Below are 14,572 nucleotides of genomic sequence, written 5' to 3' on the forward strand. Positions count from 1 at the left end.
TCACACACTGGTATGCCAGTGCTACAATGCATTTAATTGAAACCTCGTAATAAAAGTTTAAATACATAAAATGCGACTTTTTTTTATCAAAAGAATATCCCCACATCCCCAGCCTGATGCTTATGGAGGAGGGGCAGGGGAAACGGGCTACCTACAGGGAATGGAGAAATGGCAGGTCCAACTCTTGTTGGCTTCGTCTTCCTCAAAAACTGCTCTGCTCTGTGAGTGAATTCAGAGTCTCAGGTGAGTGAGAACCCTACCCCACACTGGCTTTCTTCAAGTAACTGGAGTCCACACAAGGCATTCTGTACTGTGCAGAAAGCTCCTCCTGGTTTTCAGAAGACCAGGAAGAGCAGGGCTTCATGCCTGGGCAGCACGATGTTCTCCACGGTGCGTTCCATGGAGTGCACCTGCTCAGGGGAGGCAGTCAAGAAGGCCAAGGGCCCGATGCGCTGTTCTGCGCAGGAGTGGCAGAGGTAGCCACCCTTGTTTTCCTTCCTGTTGCTCTGCAGTGAGGGATAAGAGAAGGAGGTAAGGGGAGGACAATCTAAGAATGAGGCTTTCCACCACCAAGAAGCATTGCGGTGCTGTAAGCGTCGTTGATGACTACATATTACAACTGACATTTTCAGAACTGTGTGAACCTCTGAGGTGAAACTTCCCACAGCACAATCACCTAGGCAGACTCAGCTCTACCAGATTCCCTCAGAACAGAAACCAGAATTGATCAAGGCAAGGATAAAAGGCCAAGAAAAATGTAAGCAGACCCTCCTGCTAACAGCTCTCCTCTGAGTGAACAGCCACAACCCAGTCTCCCAGTCTGCACTGCACACCTGGACTCTTGACAGCAGTGTCCTTGGCCCAAGGGGCAAGCCATCATCTCCTGTGCCTTCCCAAGAAAAGCCCACAAGAAAAGTAAGGACTACATATATTTCTCTTTATCCCCCACCCCTTAACTCAGTCAACATGTAGCTCACATGTAATACAATGCAAACAACTCAGCTGAACTCTACAGGGAGCCACATGGCTGCCCAGCCCACATACGTAAGTGATGGAGAGCTTCTTCATGGTGAGCACAGTGTCCATGGGGATGGCATTGCTGCACTGCCCCACACAGCAGCGGACCACTCCTGTCTTTAGAACATTACTCGTCAGCTCTGCTTGCAAGAAGTACTCCTGAGAAGAAAAGAGCAAGAAAGAGAGTGACGGCTGTGCCTCAGCTTTCTACTCAAGTCCTGACAGCTACACAGCTGGAAGCACCCTTGAGACGCAGCCTACAGATGAGGAAAAGCACCAACTACCCTGTCTACTTTAACTCCACTACCTTTTCCCTGCATGTAAGGCTATCTCCAAGACAGGATATTTCAAGCAGTCAGGCTAGATTCTTGGGAAAAGGGCTGGTCTAGAATAAAAGATGTAATGGACAAACATGTAAATCTGTTAGCTATCATGGCATTTCTGAATTTTATCCTGTGCTTCCCTGCCCTAGAGTCATTATCTCTGCTTTTGCTTCACAGGCCAGGTAGACTGGTACAGAGGGCCTTCAACAGACCTGCCAGTATCAGCCCAGCACGTTCCCCCTTCCCGAGCCTCTGGCTGTCCCAGTGCACAAACACCTAACCTCTTTGGGCCTCAGTTTCTTCCTCTAAGATGCAAATAACATGGTTCCTACTTCACTTGGACATGGTTAGGAAGAAACACAACAGTACATGCTACATGCTCAGTGTCTGGCATACCATGTGTGCCCAAATCACAGGTAAGGACTTGCTGGATGGGAAGTGCCACAAGAACAGGGACCAACATCTAGGTCGGCCTCCGGAGGAGCTTAATGTTACTGTGTCAGACTGGCAGGACCATAAATGTTCCCTGACCAATATTTACAATTTTACATTTTCTGGATTACAGCAGACTACTTATCTATTTTTTGCAAAAATCAATACCCAATGTTTTGATTTATTTGGTTTTCTCTCTCAGACAATGTCTACCTGCTACAGAAGAAAACAGAAAAATATATAAACACTCATGTTCCCACCAATGAGTACTGACAGCAAGCTGTGGGAAATCCTTTCTAAAAAAAAATGACAGATCTGGATGAAGGTCTGGTTGCCTGTCATCTCAATTCCCCTCGCCAAACAACCAGTACCATGACACTGGCATGCATCTTTTCCAATCCATCCTGAAATGGCTTTACATTTACATATAGGTCCACGAACATTAGGTATCATCGCACAGGTTTTTTTTTTTTACATAAATGTTATACTTTCAGTTTGCATCACAAGCTCTTTTAAGTGCTACATAAGATTCCCTCATATCACATTTTCACATTTTATTTAGCCATTACCACTGTGTCGATACTCAAGCTGTTTACAAATCACTTCCCACAGTGCAGAAATGAATATCCTGGTACACGTTTTCCCACTCACACATGCAAGAGTTCTCTAGGATTAGGGCTTTCAAATATATTTTACCATGATCCACACCAAGAAATCTACTCAGCATTACAATTCTATACACACATATGCATACAAAAAAGACTGAAATAACAGTTCCAGGAAACAGTTTAACCTCACATTCAGTGTACTCTGCCTTCTCTTTTAGATTCCTCTTCACCTTTTTAAAAACTTGCCATAAGTCACTAAATTAATTTCATAAATCATTAAGGAGCTGCAACCTCCATTTTAAAAAGCATTGCTCGAGGTCCAGGGATTAAAGATGATGGCGTGAGAGGTGAGACAGAGACCTCCTCCTAAAACCACATACAATATGAAAATATAATTAATACAATTAATCCTGAAAGAGCAAGAGGAAAGAAGGCTGCACCAGACTGAATACACGTGGAGAAAAGAGCAGACCTCACAGAACAGGGAAACATACCAAAGCTATGACCCGGTGGGACCCAAGCCCTTCCCCTACCCCAGCTCACCAGGAGGAGGAAGAGAAACTGAGCAGGGAGGGAGTGGAGGCCTGGGACTGCTGAACACCTAGTCCTGGAGATCTTCTCTGGGAGCACAAACCCACATTGCATGGTGCTCTGATGATTAGTGGGGTTGGAAAGCTAAGACAGGTGGAATACCTGGAGAGACAGAGATTCCAGCTGCTTGTGGAAAATGGGAATTCATATCCGGCTGATCTGGGCAGGCAATCAGAGAGACTTCCTAACAGCGAGAGGGCTACTAAAGGGGCAAGAATTACACAGAGCTTACAGCTCAGGAGAAAGAACAGGTAGAAAAAATTGTCCGGGTGCACTCTTCCTAGCAGGTTGGGAACTTAAACAATCTTCAGGTGCTCCATCCCCCTGGCTAGCTACACAGCTCCAAGGACCCCACCATGATACTCAGCCTGCTGTGTCTTCCTCCTGGCTAGCCTGCATCTGGTTCACAAACCGGCAGCCCCTGCCCTGGCATTAGCCAGCCAGAGGGAAGCCTCGCCTATGGCAGCTACAAACACAAAGCATAGAGGCTTACACCTGTGTGTTCGGCCCACTGGTTCTGGCAGTGGAGACAGGCATAACAGCCAGGAAATGGGAAACAGCTCTTTCCTCCCCACACACACCAGCACCTCTCCCCTGCGACCCTTGACATCACTCCAGGGGCTGAGCAGGTCCAGAGAGTAGAATTTCTGGGCACTAGAGGGCGCCACATACAAATATGAAAAGTCAAAGGAACCTGGTTCAAAGCAAAATCTCAACACCAGAGAAAGGACTGAGTGAGACTGAATTAAAAAATCTTCCTGAAAGAGATTTCAAAATAAAACATAAACAAGCTTATGGAGGTACAGAAAAACATTAAGATCTCAGAAACGAATTCAGGATGGAGATCCAATTATTGAAGAGCACAATGTAGGGTATTAAAAGCAGATTAGATACGGTGGAGGAGATGATAAATGAAGTAGAAACTAGGAAAGAAGAATACAAAGAAGCTGTGGCACAGAGAGAAAAAAGGATCTCTAGGAATGAAAGAATACTGAGAGAACTATGTGACCAATCCAAATGGAACAATATTCACATTATAGGAGTACCAGAAGAAGAAGAGAGAAAAAAAAGGATAGAAAGTGACTCTGAGGAATTAATTGCTGAAAACTTCCCCAGTCTGGGGAAAGAGAGAGTCTCTCAGGCCATGGAGGTGCACAGATCTCCCAACACAAGGGACCCAAGGAGGACAATACCAAGACATATAATGATTAAAATGGCAAAGATCAACGATAAGGACAGACTATTAAAAGCAGCCAGACAGAGATAAGATCACATACAGAAGAAAATCCATCAGGCTATCATCAGACTTCTCAGCAGAAACCTTACAGGTCAGAAGGGAGTGGCATGGTACATTTAAGAAAATGAAGCAGAAGGGCCTCAAACCAAGAATATTTATCCAGCAAGATTATCCTTTAAATTTGAAGGAGGGATTAAACAATTTCCAGGTAAGCAAAAGCTGAGAGAATTTACCTCCCACAAACTATCTCTACAGTGAATTTTGGAGGGACTGCTATAGATGGAAGTGTTGCTAGAGTTAAATAGCTGTTACCAAAGGCAATAAAAAGGGATAGACAAAGAGTACAGAATATGATACCTAATATATAAAGGATGAAGGAGGAAGAAAAGGAGGGGAAAAAAAGAACCTTTAGATTGTGTTTGTAATAGCATACTAGGTGAGTGAAGTTAGACTCTTAGACAGTAAAGAAGTTACCCTTGAACCTTTGGTAACCACAAATCTAAAACCTGCAATGGCAATAAGTACATACCTATAAATAGTCACCCTAAATGCAAATGGTCTGAACGCACCAATCTAAAGACATAGAGTCACTGAATGGATAAAAAAAACAAGACCCAACTATATGCTGCTTACAAGAGACTCACTTCAAACTCAAAGACATACACAGACTAAAAGTGAAGGTATGGAAAAAGATATTTCACTCAAGTAATAGGGAGAAAAAAGCAGGTGTTGCAGTACTTGTATCAGACAAAATAGACTTTAAAATGAAGAAACTCAGAAGAGACAAAGACGGACATTACATAATGATAAAGGAGTCAATCCAAGAAGAGAATGTAACCATTATAAACATCTATGCACCCAACACAGGAGCACCTACATATATGAAACAAATACTAACAGAATTAAAAGGGGAAATAGAATGCAATGCATTCATTCTAGTAGACTTCAACACTCCACACACTCCAAACCAAAGGACAGATCAACCAAACAGAAAATAAAGAGACAGAGGCACTGAACAACACATTAGAACAGATGGACCTAACAGAAATATACAGAACTCCCCAACCAAAAGCAGCAGGATACACATTCTTCTCAAATGCACATGGAACATTTACAAGAACAGATCATACACTAGGCCACAAAAAGAGCCTCAGTAAATTAAAAAAGACTGAAGTTGTACCAACCAGCTTCTCAGACCATAAGGGTATGAAACTAGAAATAAATTATGCAAAGAAAATGAAAAAGCCTAGAAACACATGGAGGCTTAAAAACATGCTCCTAAATAACCAATGGATCAATGACCAAATAAAAATAGAGATCAAGCAATATATGGAGACAAATGACAACAATAACTCAACAACACAAAATGTGTGGGACGCAGCAAAGGCATGCTAAGAGGAAAGTATATTGCAATACAGGCCTACCTCAGGAAAGAAGAACAATCCCATATGAGCAGTCTAAACTCACAATTAACGAAACTAGAAAAAAAAGAACAAATGAGGACCAAAGTCAGTAGAAGGAGGGACATAATAAAGTTTAGAGCAGAAATAAATGAAATCAAGAAGAATAAAACAATAGAAAGAATCAATGAAAGCAAGAGCTGGTTTATCGAGAAAATAAACAAAATAGATAAACCCCTAGCCAGACTTATCAAGAAAACAAGAGAGTCTACTCACATGAACAGAATCAGAAATGAGAAAGGAAAAACCACTAAGGACACCACAGATATACAAACAATTATTAGAGAATATTATGAAAATTTATATGCTAACAAACTGGATAACCTAGAAGAAATGTACAACTTTCTAGAAACTACAACCTTCCAAGGCTGACCCAGAAAGAAACAGAAAATTTGAACAGACCAATTACCTGCAATGAAATTGAACTGGTAATCAAAAGCCTACCTAAGAATAAAATCCTTGGTTCAGATCTCTTTACCACTGAATTTTATCAAAAATTTAGTGAAGACATAATACCCATCCTCCTTAAAGTTTTCCAAAGAGTAGAAGAAGAGGGAATACTTCCAAACTCATTCTATGAAGCCAGGATCACTCACCAAAACCAGGCAAAGACAACACAAAAAAAGAAAATTAGAGACCAATATCTCTCATGAACATAGATGCAAAAATACTCAACAAAATATTTGCAAACCAAATTCAAAAATACATCAAAAAGATCATCCATCATGATCAACTAGGATTTATTCCAGGGATGCAAGGATGGTACAACATTTGAAAGTCCATCAACATCATCCACCACATCAACAAAAAGAAGGGCAAAAACCACATTATCATCTCCATAGATGCTGAAAAAGCATTTGACAAAATACAACATCCATTCATGATAAAAACTCTCAACAAAATGGATATAGAGGGCAAGTACCTCAACATAATAAAGGCCATATATGACAAACCCACAGCCAACATTATACTTAACAGTGAGAAGCTGAAAGCTTTTCCTTTAAGATCAGGAACAAGACAAGGATGCCGACTCTTCCTACTTCCATTCAACATAGTACTGGAGGTCCTAGCCACGGCAATCAGACAGCACAAAGAAATAAAAGGCATCTAGATTGGCAAGGAAGAATTTAAACTGTTCCTGTTTGCAGATGACATGATATTGTACATAAAAAAACCCTAAAAGAATCCACTCCAAAACTACTAGATCTAATATCCGAATTCAGCAAAGTTGCAGGATACAAACCAAATAAGAAGAAATCTATAGCATTCCTATACACTAACAATGAACTAGCAGAGAGAGAAATCAGGAAAACAATTCCATTCACAGTTGCATCAAAAAGAATAAAATACCTAGGAATAAACCTAACCAAGTAAGTGAAAGACCTATACTCTGAAAACTACAAGACACTCATGAGAGAAATTACAGAAGACACCAATAAATGGAAACACATCCCATGCTCATGAACAGGAAGAATTAATATTGTGAAAATGGCCATCCTGCCAAAGCAATCCACAGATTCAAAGCAAATCCTATCAAAATACCAACAGCATTCTTCAATGAACTAGAGAAAATCATTGTAAAATTCATATGGAACCACAAAAGACCCTAAATAGCCAAAGCATTCCTGAGAAGGAATAATAAAGCTGGGGGGATTATGCTCCCAAACTTCAAGCTCTACTACAAAGCCACAGTAATCAAGACAATTTGGTACTGGCACAAGAACAGACCCATAGACCAATGGAACAGACTAGACAGCCCTGATATAAACCCAACCATATATGGTCAATTAATATATGATAAAGGAGCCATGGACACACAATGGGGAAATGACAGCCTCTTCAACAGCTGGTGTTGGCAAAACTGGACAGCTTACATGCAACAGAATGAAACTTACACATACACAAAAGTAAACTCGAAATGGATCAAAGAACTGAATGTAAGTCATGACACCATAAAACTTTTAGAAGACAACATAGGCAAAAATCTCCTGAATATAAGCATGAGCAACTTCTTCCTAATCGCATCTCCTTGAGCAAAAGACACAAAAGCAAAAATGAACTCATGGGACTACATCAAACTAAAAAGTTTCTGTATGACAAAGGACACCATCAACAGAACAAAAAGGCATCCTACAGTATGGGAGAATATATGTGTAAATGACATATCTGACAAGGGGTTAACATCCAAAATATATAAAGAACTCACACGCCTCAACACCCAAAAAGCAAATAACCCGATTAACAATTGGGCAGAGGATATGAAGAGACAGTTCTCCAAAGAAGAAATTCAGATGGCCAACAGACACATGAAAAGATGCTCCACATCATCACTAATCATCAGGGAAATGCAAATTAAAACTGCAATGAGATATCACCTCACACCATTTAGGATGGCCAGCATCAAAAAGACTAAGAACAACAAATGCTGGCGAGAATGCGGAGAAAGGGGAACCCTCCTACACTGCTGGTGTGAACATAAGCTAGTTCAACCATTGTTGAAAGCGGTATGGAGGTTCCTCAAAAAACTAAAAATAGAAATACCATTTGACCCAGGAATTCCACTTCTAGGAATTTACCCAAAGAATATAATTTCTCAGATTCAAAAAGACATATGCACCCCTATGTCTATTGCAGCACTAGTTACAATAGCCAAGAAATGGAATCAACTTAAGTATACATCAGTAGATGAATGGATAAAGAAGATGTGGTATGTATACACAATGGAATACTATTCAGCCATAAGAAAGAAACAAATCCTACCATTTGCAACAACATGGATGGAGCTGGAGGCATTATGCTCAGTAAAATAAGCCAGGTGGAGAAAGACAAGTGTCAAATGATTTCCCTCATTTGTGGAGTATAACAACGAAGCAAAACTGAAGAATGAAAATAGCAGCAGACTCACAGACTCCAAAAAGGAACTAGTGGTTACGAAAAGGAAGGGTTGTGGGAGGGCGGGAGCGGAGAGAGGGAGAAGGGGATTGAGGGGTATTATGTTTAGTACACATGGTGTGGGGGATCACGCGGAAAACAGCGTAGTACAGAGAAGGCAAAAAAAAAAAAAAAAAAGTAGTGACTGTTACCTTAATTTCTGTTTTGGTTGTCAACAGGGTTAAAAAGACTAAAGAGCTTACACTCTAGCCTGTGAAAGGCAAAAAAAGACAGAAGAGGGTGGGGAGAGCCTGGTTTGCAGGTGTAAGGAGTAGCCGCTGACATTTCTGCATCTCAGCCAGTGACAAGAGGCCAGGTGCCTGAATATTTACTCTCCCCTGGCAAGGAGACTTCTTTTGGACAGGTCTACGGGGAACAGTTTAAAAGAGACTAGGCAGTGGGAGGGAGGGAGGGAGTGCAGACGCAGAATACATTCTTGCCATTGAGCACTAATCAAGCAAGGGAGAAATTAAGAAATCTGTGAACACAGTTGATTATTTTAAACAGAACTTTAAAACAGATTGAGGAATAACCCATGTTTTTGTTTCTTTGGTTGGAATGTTTCCTACAGGAACAACTGGTCTCTGTGCACTCATAAAAAGAGAGGCCCTTACTCCCAAACCCAGAATCCTGAGCCAAATGTCTTATTCAAATCCAATAAAATCAGAATGTTGTTAAATTAAAATATGCTAGTTCTTCTTACCCCAGCCAAAGTCAAAATGTTCTCCAATGATTTGGTCATAATAAGACGCTTCTTAGCACGAGTTACTGCAACATACAGCAAATTCCATTCATCCTCAGAAAACGACTCTGAAGAAAGTAAAGGGAAAACATCTATCAACTCAATTAAAAAGCCTCCTGACAGGAATCTATGTTCTCATCTAAATGCTTACTACCTCCACTCCCTCTCCCCTGGAAAAGAAACAATTCAACATTTACTGTGTATACAAAATTTTCCTACAAATACCAACTCCAAAAATAAAACCTAACAGACTAGCAGCACAAAATGCTGAATTTTAGTCTGTGCTACAGAGGTAAATCCTGGGAACATGATCGCTGGTTATTCAACAGCAGGAATGTACTCAGTACATACTTCATGTGTTCCCCCAGTTGTCCTCCTCTGGACAGCCCTGCCAGACTGATGCAGAAAGTGAGGCCTGCAGAGGTCAAGTCACAGAACAAACTGGCCACTGCCCATCTAACCAAGGGCATAGCAGCTGAACCCAAGTCTCATCTGCAAAGCCCAGAGTCTGCCTTTTCCCGACAATCTCTCTTACTCAGTCCAACTCAGAAGTATCTTACGTTGTCACAGGTCCTTACCACCTACGTCAGGCCTTCCCCTCTCATTCACAACACCTGGTACAATGTCAAGAACCCAGCAACAAGCAGCTGGTCTGTGACTTCACTAAAAGCCATCAGACTGTGCACTTTAAATGGGTGGATTGTATGGAATATGAATTATGTCTCAGTGAAGCTGCTATCCTCCTGCCCTCCAGAAACACTACACAGTAAAGACCAGCAGGGAGAAATCGTAGTTCTGTACACTTCTCTTCGCCAATACATAGCTGTTACGCTCCCTCTATGGGCACGTCCTTCCCCACTGCATGCCATGGCTCTCTCTCTTTTTGTGAATATACTCATTAACACGTATGAATTTTTAGTGTTTCTATTTTCAGTCCACCAGTGCATGCTATGTCTCAAGTTTTGAACCCATGGTTAACAGACCTTTTGTTTGTTTACAGGAAAACTTCAAATGGTTTCAGTCTAAGATTTAAAACCAAAATAACAGCACTGACACTTAAGAGTTTAGCAACTAGCCTTGAGTATAAATTCATACAAAAGCAGATAAATGATAGCAAGTGCTTATGAGTTCACCTTTTATGATATTCTAGCCTCCTTACTAAGAAGAGAATTAAAGAAAAAAACACCTTGGTGACAAGAAAATTGCATGTTTTAAAGCTTTGAGAGGCTAGGCTACCCACTGTCGGAGGGTGAAAAACCCGAAGCTGGGGATCAGATACAGGCATAGGGTCATTAGAAACCTAACAGCCTGAGAGAGGACCCTGGGAGTTGAGTTTTTCTAAAAAACACAGGATAAGAATAAAAGATGTAGGACTAGGAGGTATTTTTTTCTTTTAGAAAGCTCCTTCAAGAGGCCACACCATCCAACAAAAAGCAGGGCAGTCCAAAGGAAACACCCCCAGCCAATTCTTAAAGAAGACCCAACACAACCCATCTCCTCACCCACTCTGAAGTGCGGCAGCTGTGCAAGGTTGTGCCTGGCACAAGGCACCTTCACAAAGTCATCCAAAACGTGCACAGTGTCAAACTCCAAGCCTTTGGCTTTGTGCACCGTGCCCAAAATGTACTCTGGAATAAAAACACAGCAGACAATTAGATTAGGCTTAACAGGGCAAGAAACGAGAGGAAAAAACAAGTGTACTCTTCCTACCATTCTCTCAAAACTCTAACTGGGCTTTCTTGCCCATATTTGCAGTTTTGCAGGAAAAGGGGGCGATGGGAAGCTAGTCAGGAAAAAAAGTGAAAGAGAGATAGAGAAATGAACAGACAAAAGGAAAAGCAGAAAATGAGTTGTCGACAAGTTAGTACATCTCAGAATCACATTCCAGAGGTCATGGTGGCTTGCCCTCTCCCTATATTTTACACACAAAGCCCCACGGCACACAAGGCAGAGTTGGGACTAGAGAGTTCCACTCTACTGGCTTGTCACCAAAACAGATACAGGACCCCTAGGGGGTCCCCCTCAAGGCAACATCAGGAACACACCAAAGCCACCCTTGCTCACACACGATGTTCACCCATCAAGAAGCATTCCAAGACCAACCATGCCTCCTCCTGGTGGGAAGTAAAGGCCTCTTTTCTTACCTGCAAAGTCCAAGTCTTCTATATGGCACTTTTCTATCCTTTCCACCAATTCTGGAATCCTGATGTTATACTTCTCAACAACTGCAATCTTTGCTTCTAGCTCCTTATCCTCGGCTGCAGTCACATACCTCTTGAAGCCACTGAAGCCTTCTTTGTGCACCCATCTTCGAATAAACTTGTCTTTAATAATGAGATTTTCTAAGGAGAACACATTTACAGGTGAACGTGACAGGCTACAATGACGCACAGTGGCAGCAGCTCCATATCCCTAACCAGCAGCGTAACAAATGAATGGTCTTAAGGGTGGGAGATCAGGTTCTAGTCCCACTACATCACTAACCTGCTGTGTGTTCCTGGCTAAGTCAGTGAAATGACCTGTGCTTTGGCCTCTTTGTCTTCAAACTCCGAATTAAGAGCCCCACCCTTAAGACCCTTACCTGTTAACAGTGATCTGACACAGTTTAGTGTGGAAAAGGAAAGCACTATAGAAATGTGAGACCTGATCATCTGGGCCCATGCAGAAGACAGTTGTGTAAGGCTGCCCGAGCCAAGAGAGAGGTGGCGAGAGAAGACTGTCCAAAGGACCGACATCAGAGAGACTCCCGAGAGAAGGATCTAGAAAGAGCCCTCAGTATATCTGAAAACAGGGCGCTCAGGCATCCCAGTCCTGATGGTAAAAGCACAACACCAGCCCTGCTTTCTCGGGAAGGAGCAAGAGCACATCGCAGACAAGCTGCCCTCTCCCGCCCAGGAGTGCTTCTCCCCGGCCACACCCAGCCGGTCGGTACTCACGTTTCCTCCGTTCTTCCTCTGGCTGAAGAAGGATCCAAATATCAATGATTCTGTCCAATCCAAACGATTTTATCCCCTGAAAAAGGTTTTTAGTGGGCTTTTTCTGTTTGTTTTTCATTTTGTTTTGTTACTGTTGTTGTTGTTTTAACAAAACAAAATAAAACAAATGTAGAGATGGATTTCTTGGAAATGGATCTCAAACTGCACCCAAAGCTAAAGGCAGTAAGTGGAAACTTCACCAAACACTAGGCTACCATGCAGCCTGAACACTCAGAATTTTCCAATGCTAAGTTTTGACTGTCACTCAAACTCTTCCTGTGTTTTCTGAAAGGCAAAAACTAGCTACACACTGTTTCCTCGCCAAAAAAGGGCAATTTAAGTCATCTACCTTCTAGGAATATAAAATAGTAGCAACAAGGAATACAGTGCTACCTGAACATGAAGTGCAGAGTACGAATACGTACCACTGCTGCTTTTGAGGAAAGAACTAGACAATGTCTGCAGGCCCAGATTACTGTATGTTTTAAGAGGCTGGCTCCTGGGGGGCCTACCACAGCACCGCGCAACTCCACCTAGAAGCACGTGCTGAGCACTGACCAGCAGCCCCAACACAGAAGAAACACATGACAGAGGCTCCACGTTCTAAGGATTTGTTGTCATACTGGGAAGTGACACTTGGAACAGGGACCAAACACTGCAGCTGTAAATCAGATATGGCCAAGTATGATGACACATGCCACAGGTGATGAGGGAATGTCAGAGAGGATAAGGAACAACTTACTTCCTATCATGCCCAGAACAGATGACACTCCAAAAACACGATTTTCTTACAGTAACAAAAATGGCTAAATTATGCTATTCACTAGATGAAATATTGTAAAGCCATTAAAGCAACAACATGAAAGAAAATAGGCTCATGTGTTGAGTAAAAATTACCATACTTTTTCTGTACACTATAGCTGCAATCGTAAAAATTAGCATCTGTAAGGACAAAGATATGAATAATCAGCAAAAATGAGAATTATTATATGAAATACTGAGATTAAGGGTGATTTTTTCCTTTTAATTTCTAAACTCTTAATAACTTGGTAATATGATCTTTATACAGAAAAAGGAGAATAGTCAAAACATCTTTGATTACAATTCAGTTGCTGTATTTACTGAGTGTCTAGACATAGTAGCCCTGGAAAATTTTCTTCATAAGTGACTGAGTGCCTCTCTTTAAGAAATACTACTTTGCTTCAAAGAGTTAAAAATGCCACACAGGTCACTTAATTCTCCTATCTTCCCAGTGAAACAGGTAAAGGAAAGGCAAGATGGAAAGGACGGGGCACACAGAAGTTGTGACTTGCTGTGAGCCACCCAACATTAGTGACAGAACCCGAGCTAGAACCTAGGTATTCACATTAGGCACTGAGCCCACAAGCGCTTTCCGGCTGTGCCGACCTTACATTTGTTCTTACCCGAATGACCCCCCCACACTGGGTCCTTCTGAATACCAGCAGTCTCACTGGGTGGGCAAAGGGGAGAAGGGTGCTTATTTTTTTAAGAGTGGAAGAAAAGATCCTCAGTCCTTACTGAGTCAGACTTTACAGGAATGTCTGCTGAGCATAATCCCAAGGGCCAACAGTATAGCAGTTGGTCACAGCACAGATGGTGAAAACAGTCAAAAACCCAGTGTTTGCTTGCATGATAATCCTAATTGAGCTGAATGTTTTTATTGGCTGTGTTTATCTGCAATGTTTCTGGGCATGAAGCAATCAACAGTAACTGACTCTTACCCCTATCAAATGTATCCTGGCAGGTATTTCTCCATCGGTCACCCGTACAGCCTCATCAAACACATTGGCATTGGTCCGGGACAACAGGGCCACCTGCCCCTTTGCATCACCTCGAATGCTACCTTTTGGAAGAGAACACAAACTGTATAGCAATTCCAAATAAAGAGAACAACTGAGTTCTTTAACAAATAAAAGAAGAGCAACTGAAAGTCTTACTCTGATGGTTTCCTCCAACCAAAGTCTTTTTCCTGACCCTCTTGCAGACATCCAAGATGGTAGCTCCCACATATGCTATCTCCACACCAAATCTAAAACTCTGTTGAAAAACAACAAAACAAAGAGAGTTAACAACACCTCCCTGAGCTAGGTTAGCACATTTCTGTCACTGCCAAGTCCTGGCCTTGCCAAACCCAACCAAGTGTTCCTGACTCACCCCGGAAGGGTGTGGGGAGTTTCCCTGCTATAAGTTTACTTACACATATGGAGCTTGATGACCTGAGAGCTGCTGGCTTGA

The 14,572-nt window shown here is 42.0% G+C and overlaps 1 protein-coding gene across 6 annotated transcripts in view; it reads right to left on the minus strand.

The window, feature by feature from the left end:
• Positions 1-14,572, minus strand: part of FBH1 (F-box DNA helicase 1) — a 56,740-nt gene continuing 42,168 nt past the window's right edge. For 5 of the 6 annotated variants that reach the window (XM_037001507.2, XM_037001521.2, XM_037001531.2 and 2 more), the window contains 8 exons: positions 14,275-14,374; positions 14,059-14,180; positions 12,278-12,353; positions 11,486-11,683; positions 10,844-10,969; positions 9,303-9,409; positions 1,045-1,176; positions 1-506 (listed from right to left, as the gene is read on the minus strand). In XM_037001507.2, the coding sequence (XP_036857402.2) occupies positions 336-506; positions 1,045-1,176; positions 9,303-9,409; positions 10,844-10,969; positions 11,486-11,683; positions 12,278-12,353; positions 14,059-14,180; positions 14,275-14,374 (1,032 nt within the window). In that variant the 3' untranslated portion in view covers positions 1-335. The remainder of the gene's footprint in view (positions 507-1,044; positions 1,177-9,302; positions 9,410-10,843; positions 10,970-11,485; positions 11,684-12,277; positions 12,354-14,058; positions 14,181-14,274; positions 14,375-14,572) is intronic. The other variant, XR_012128135.1, reaches the window with a different exon arrangement.

The sequence above is a fragment of the Manis javanica genome, chromosome 2, assembly GCF_040802235.1.
Source record: "Manis javanica isolate MJ-LG chromosome 2, MJ_LKY, whole genome shotgun sequence".
NCBI lineage: Eukaryota > Metazoa > Chordata > Mammalia > Pholidota > Manidae > Manis > Manis javanica.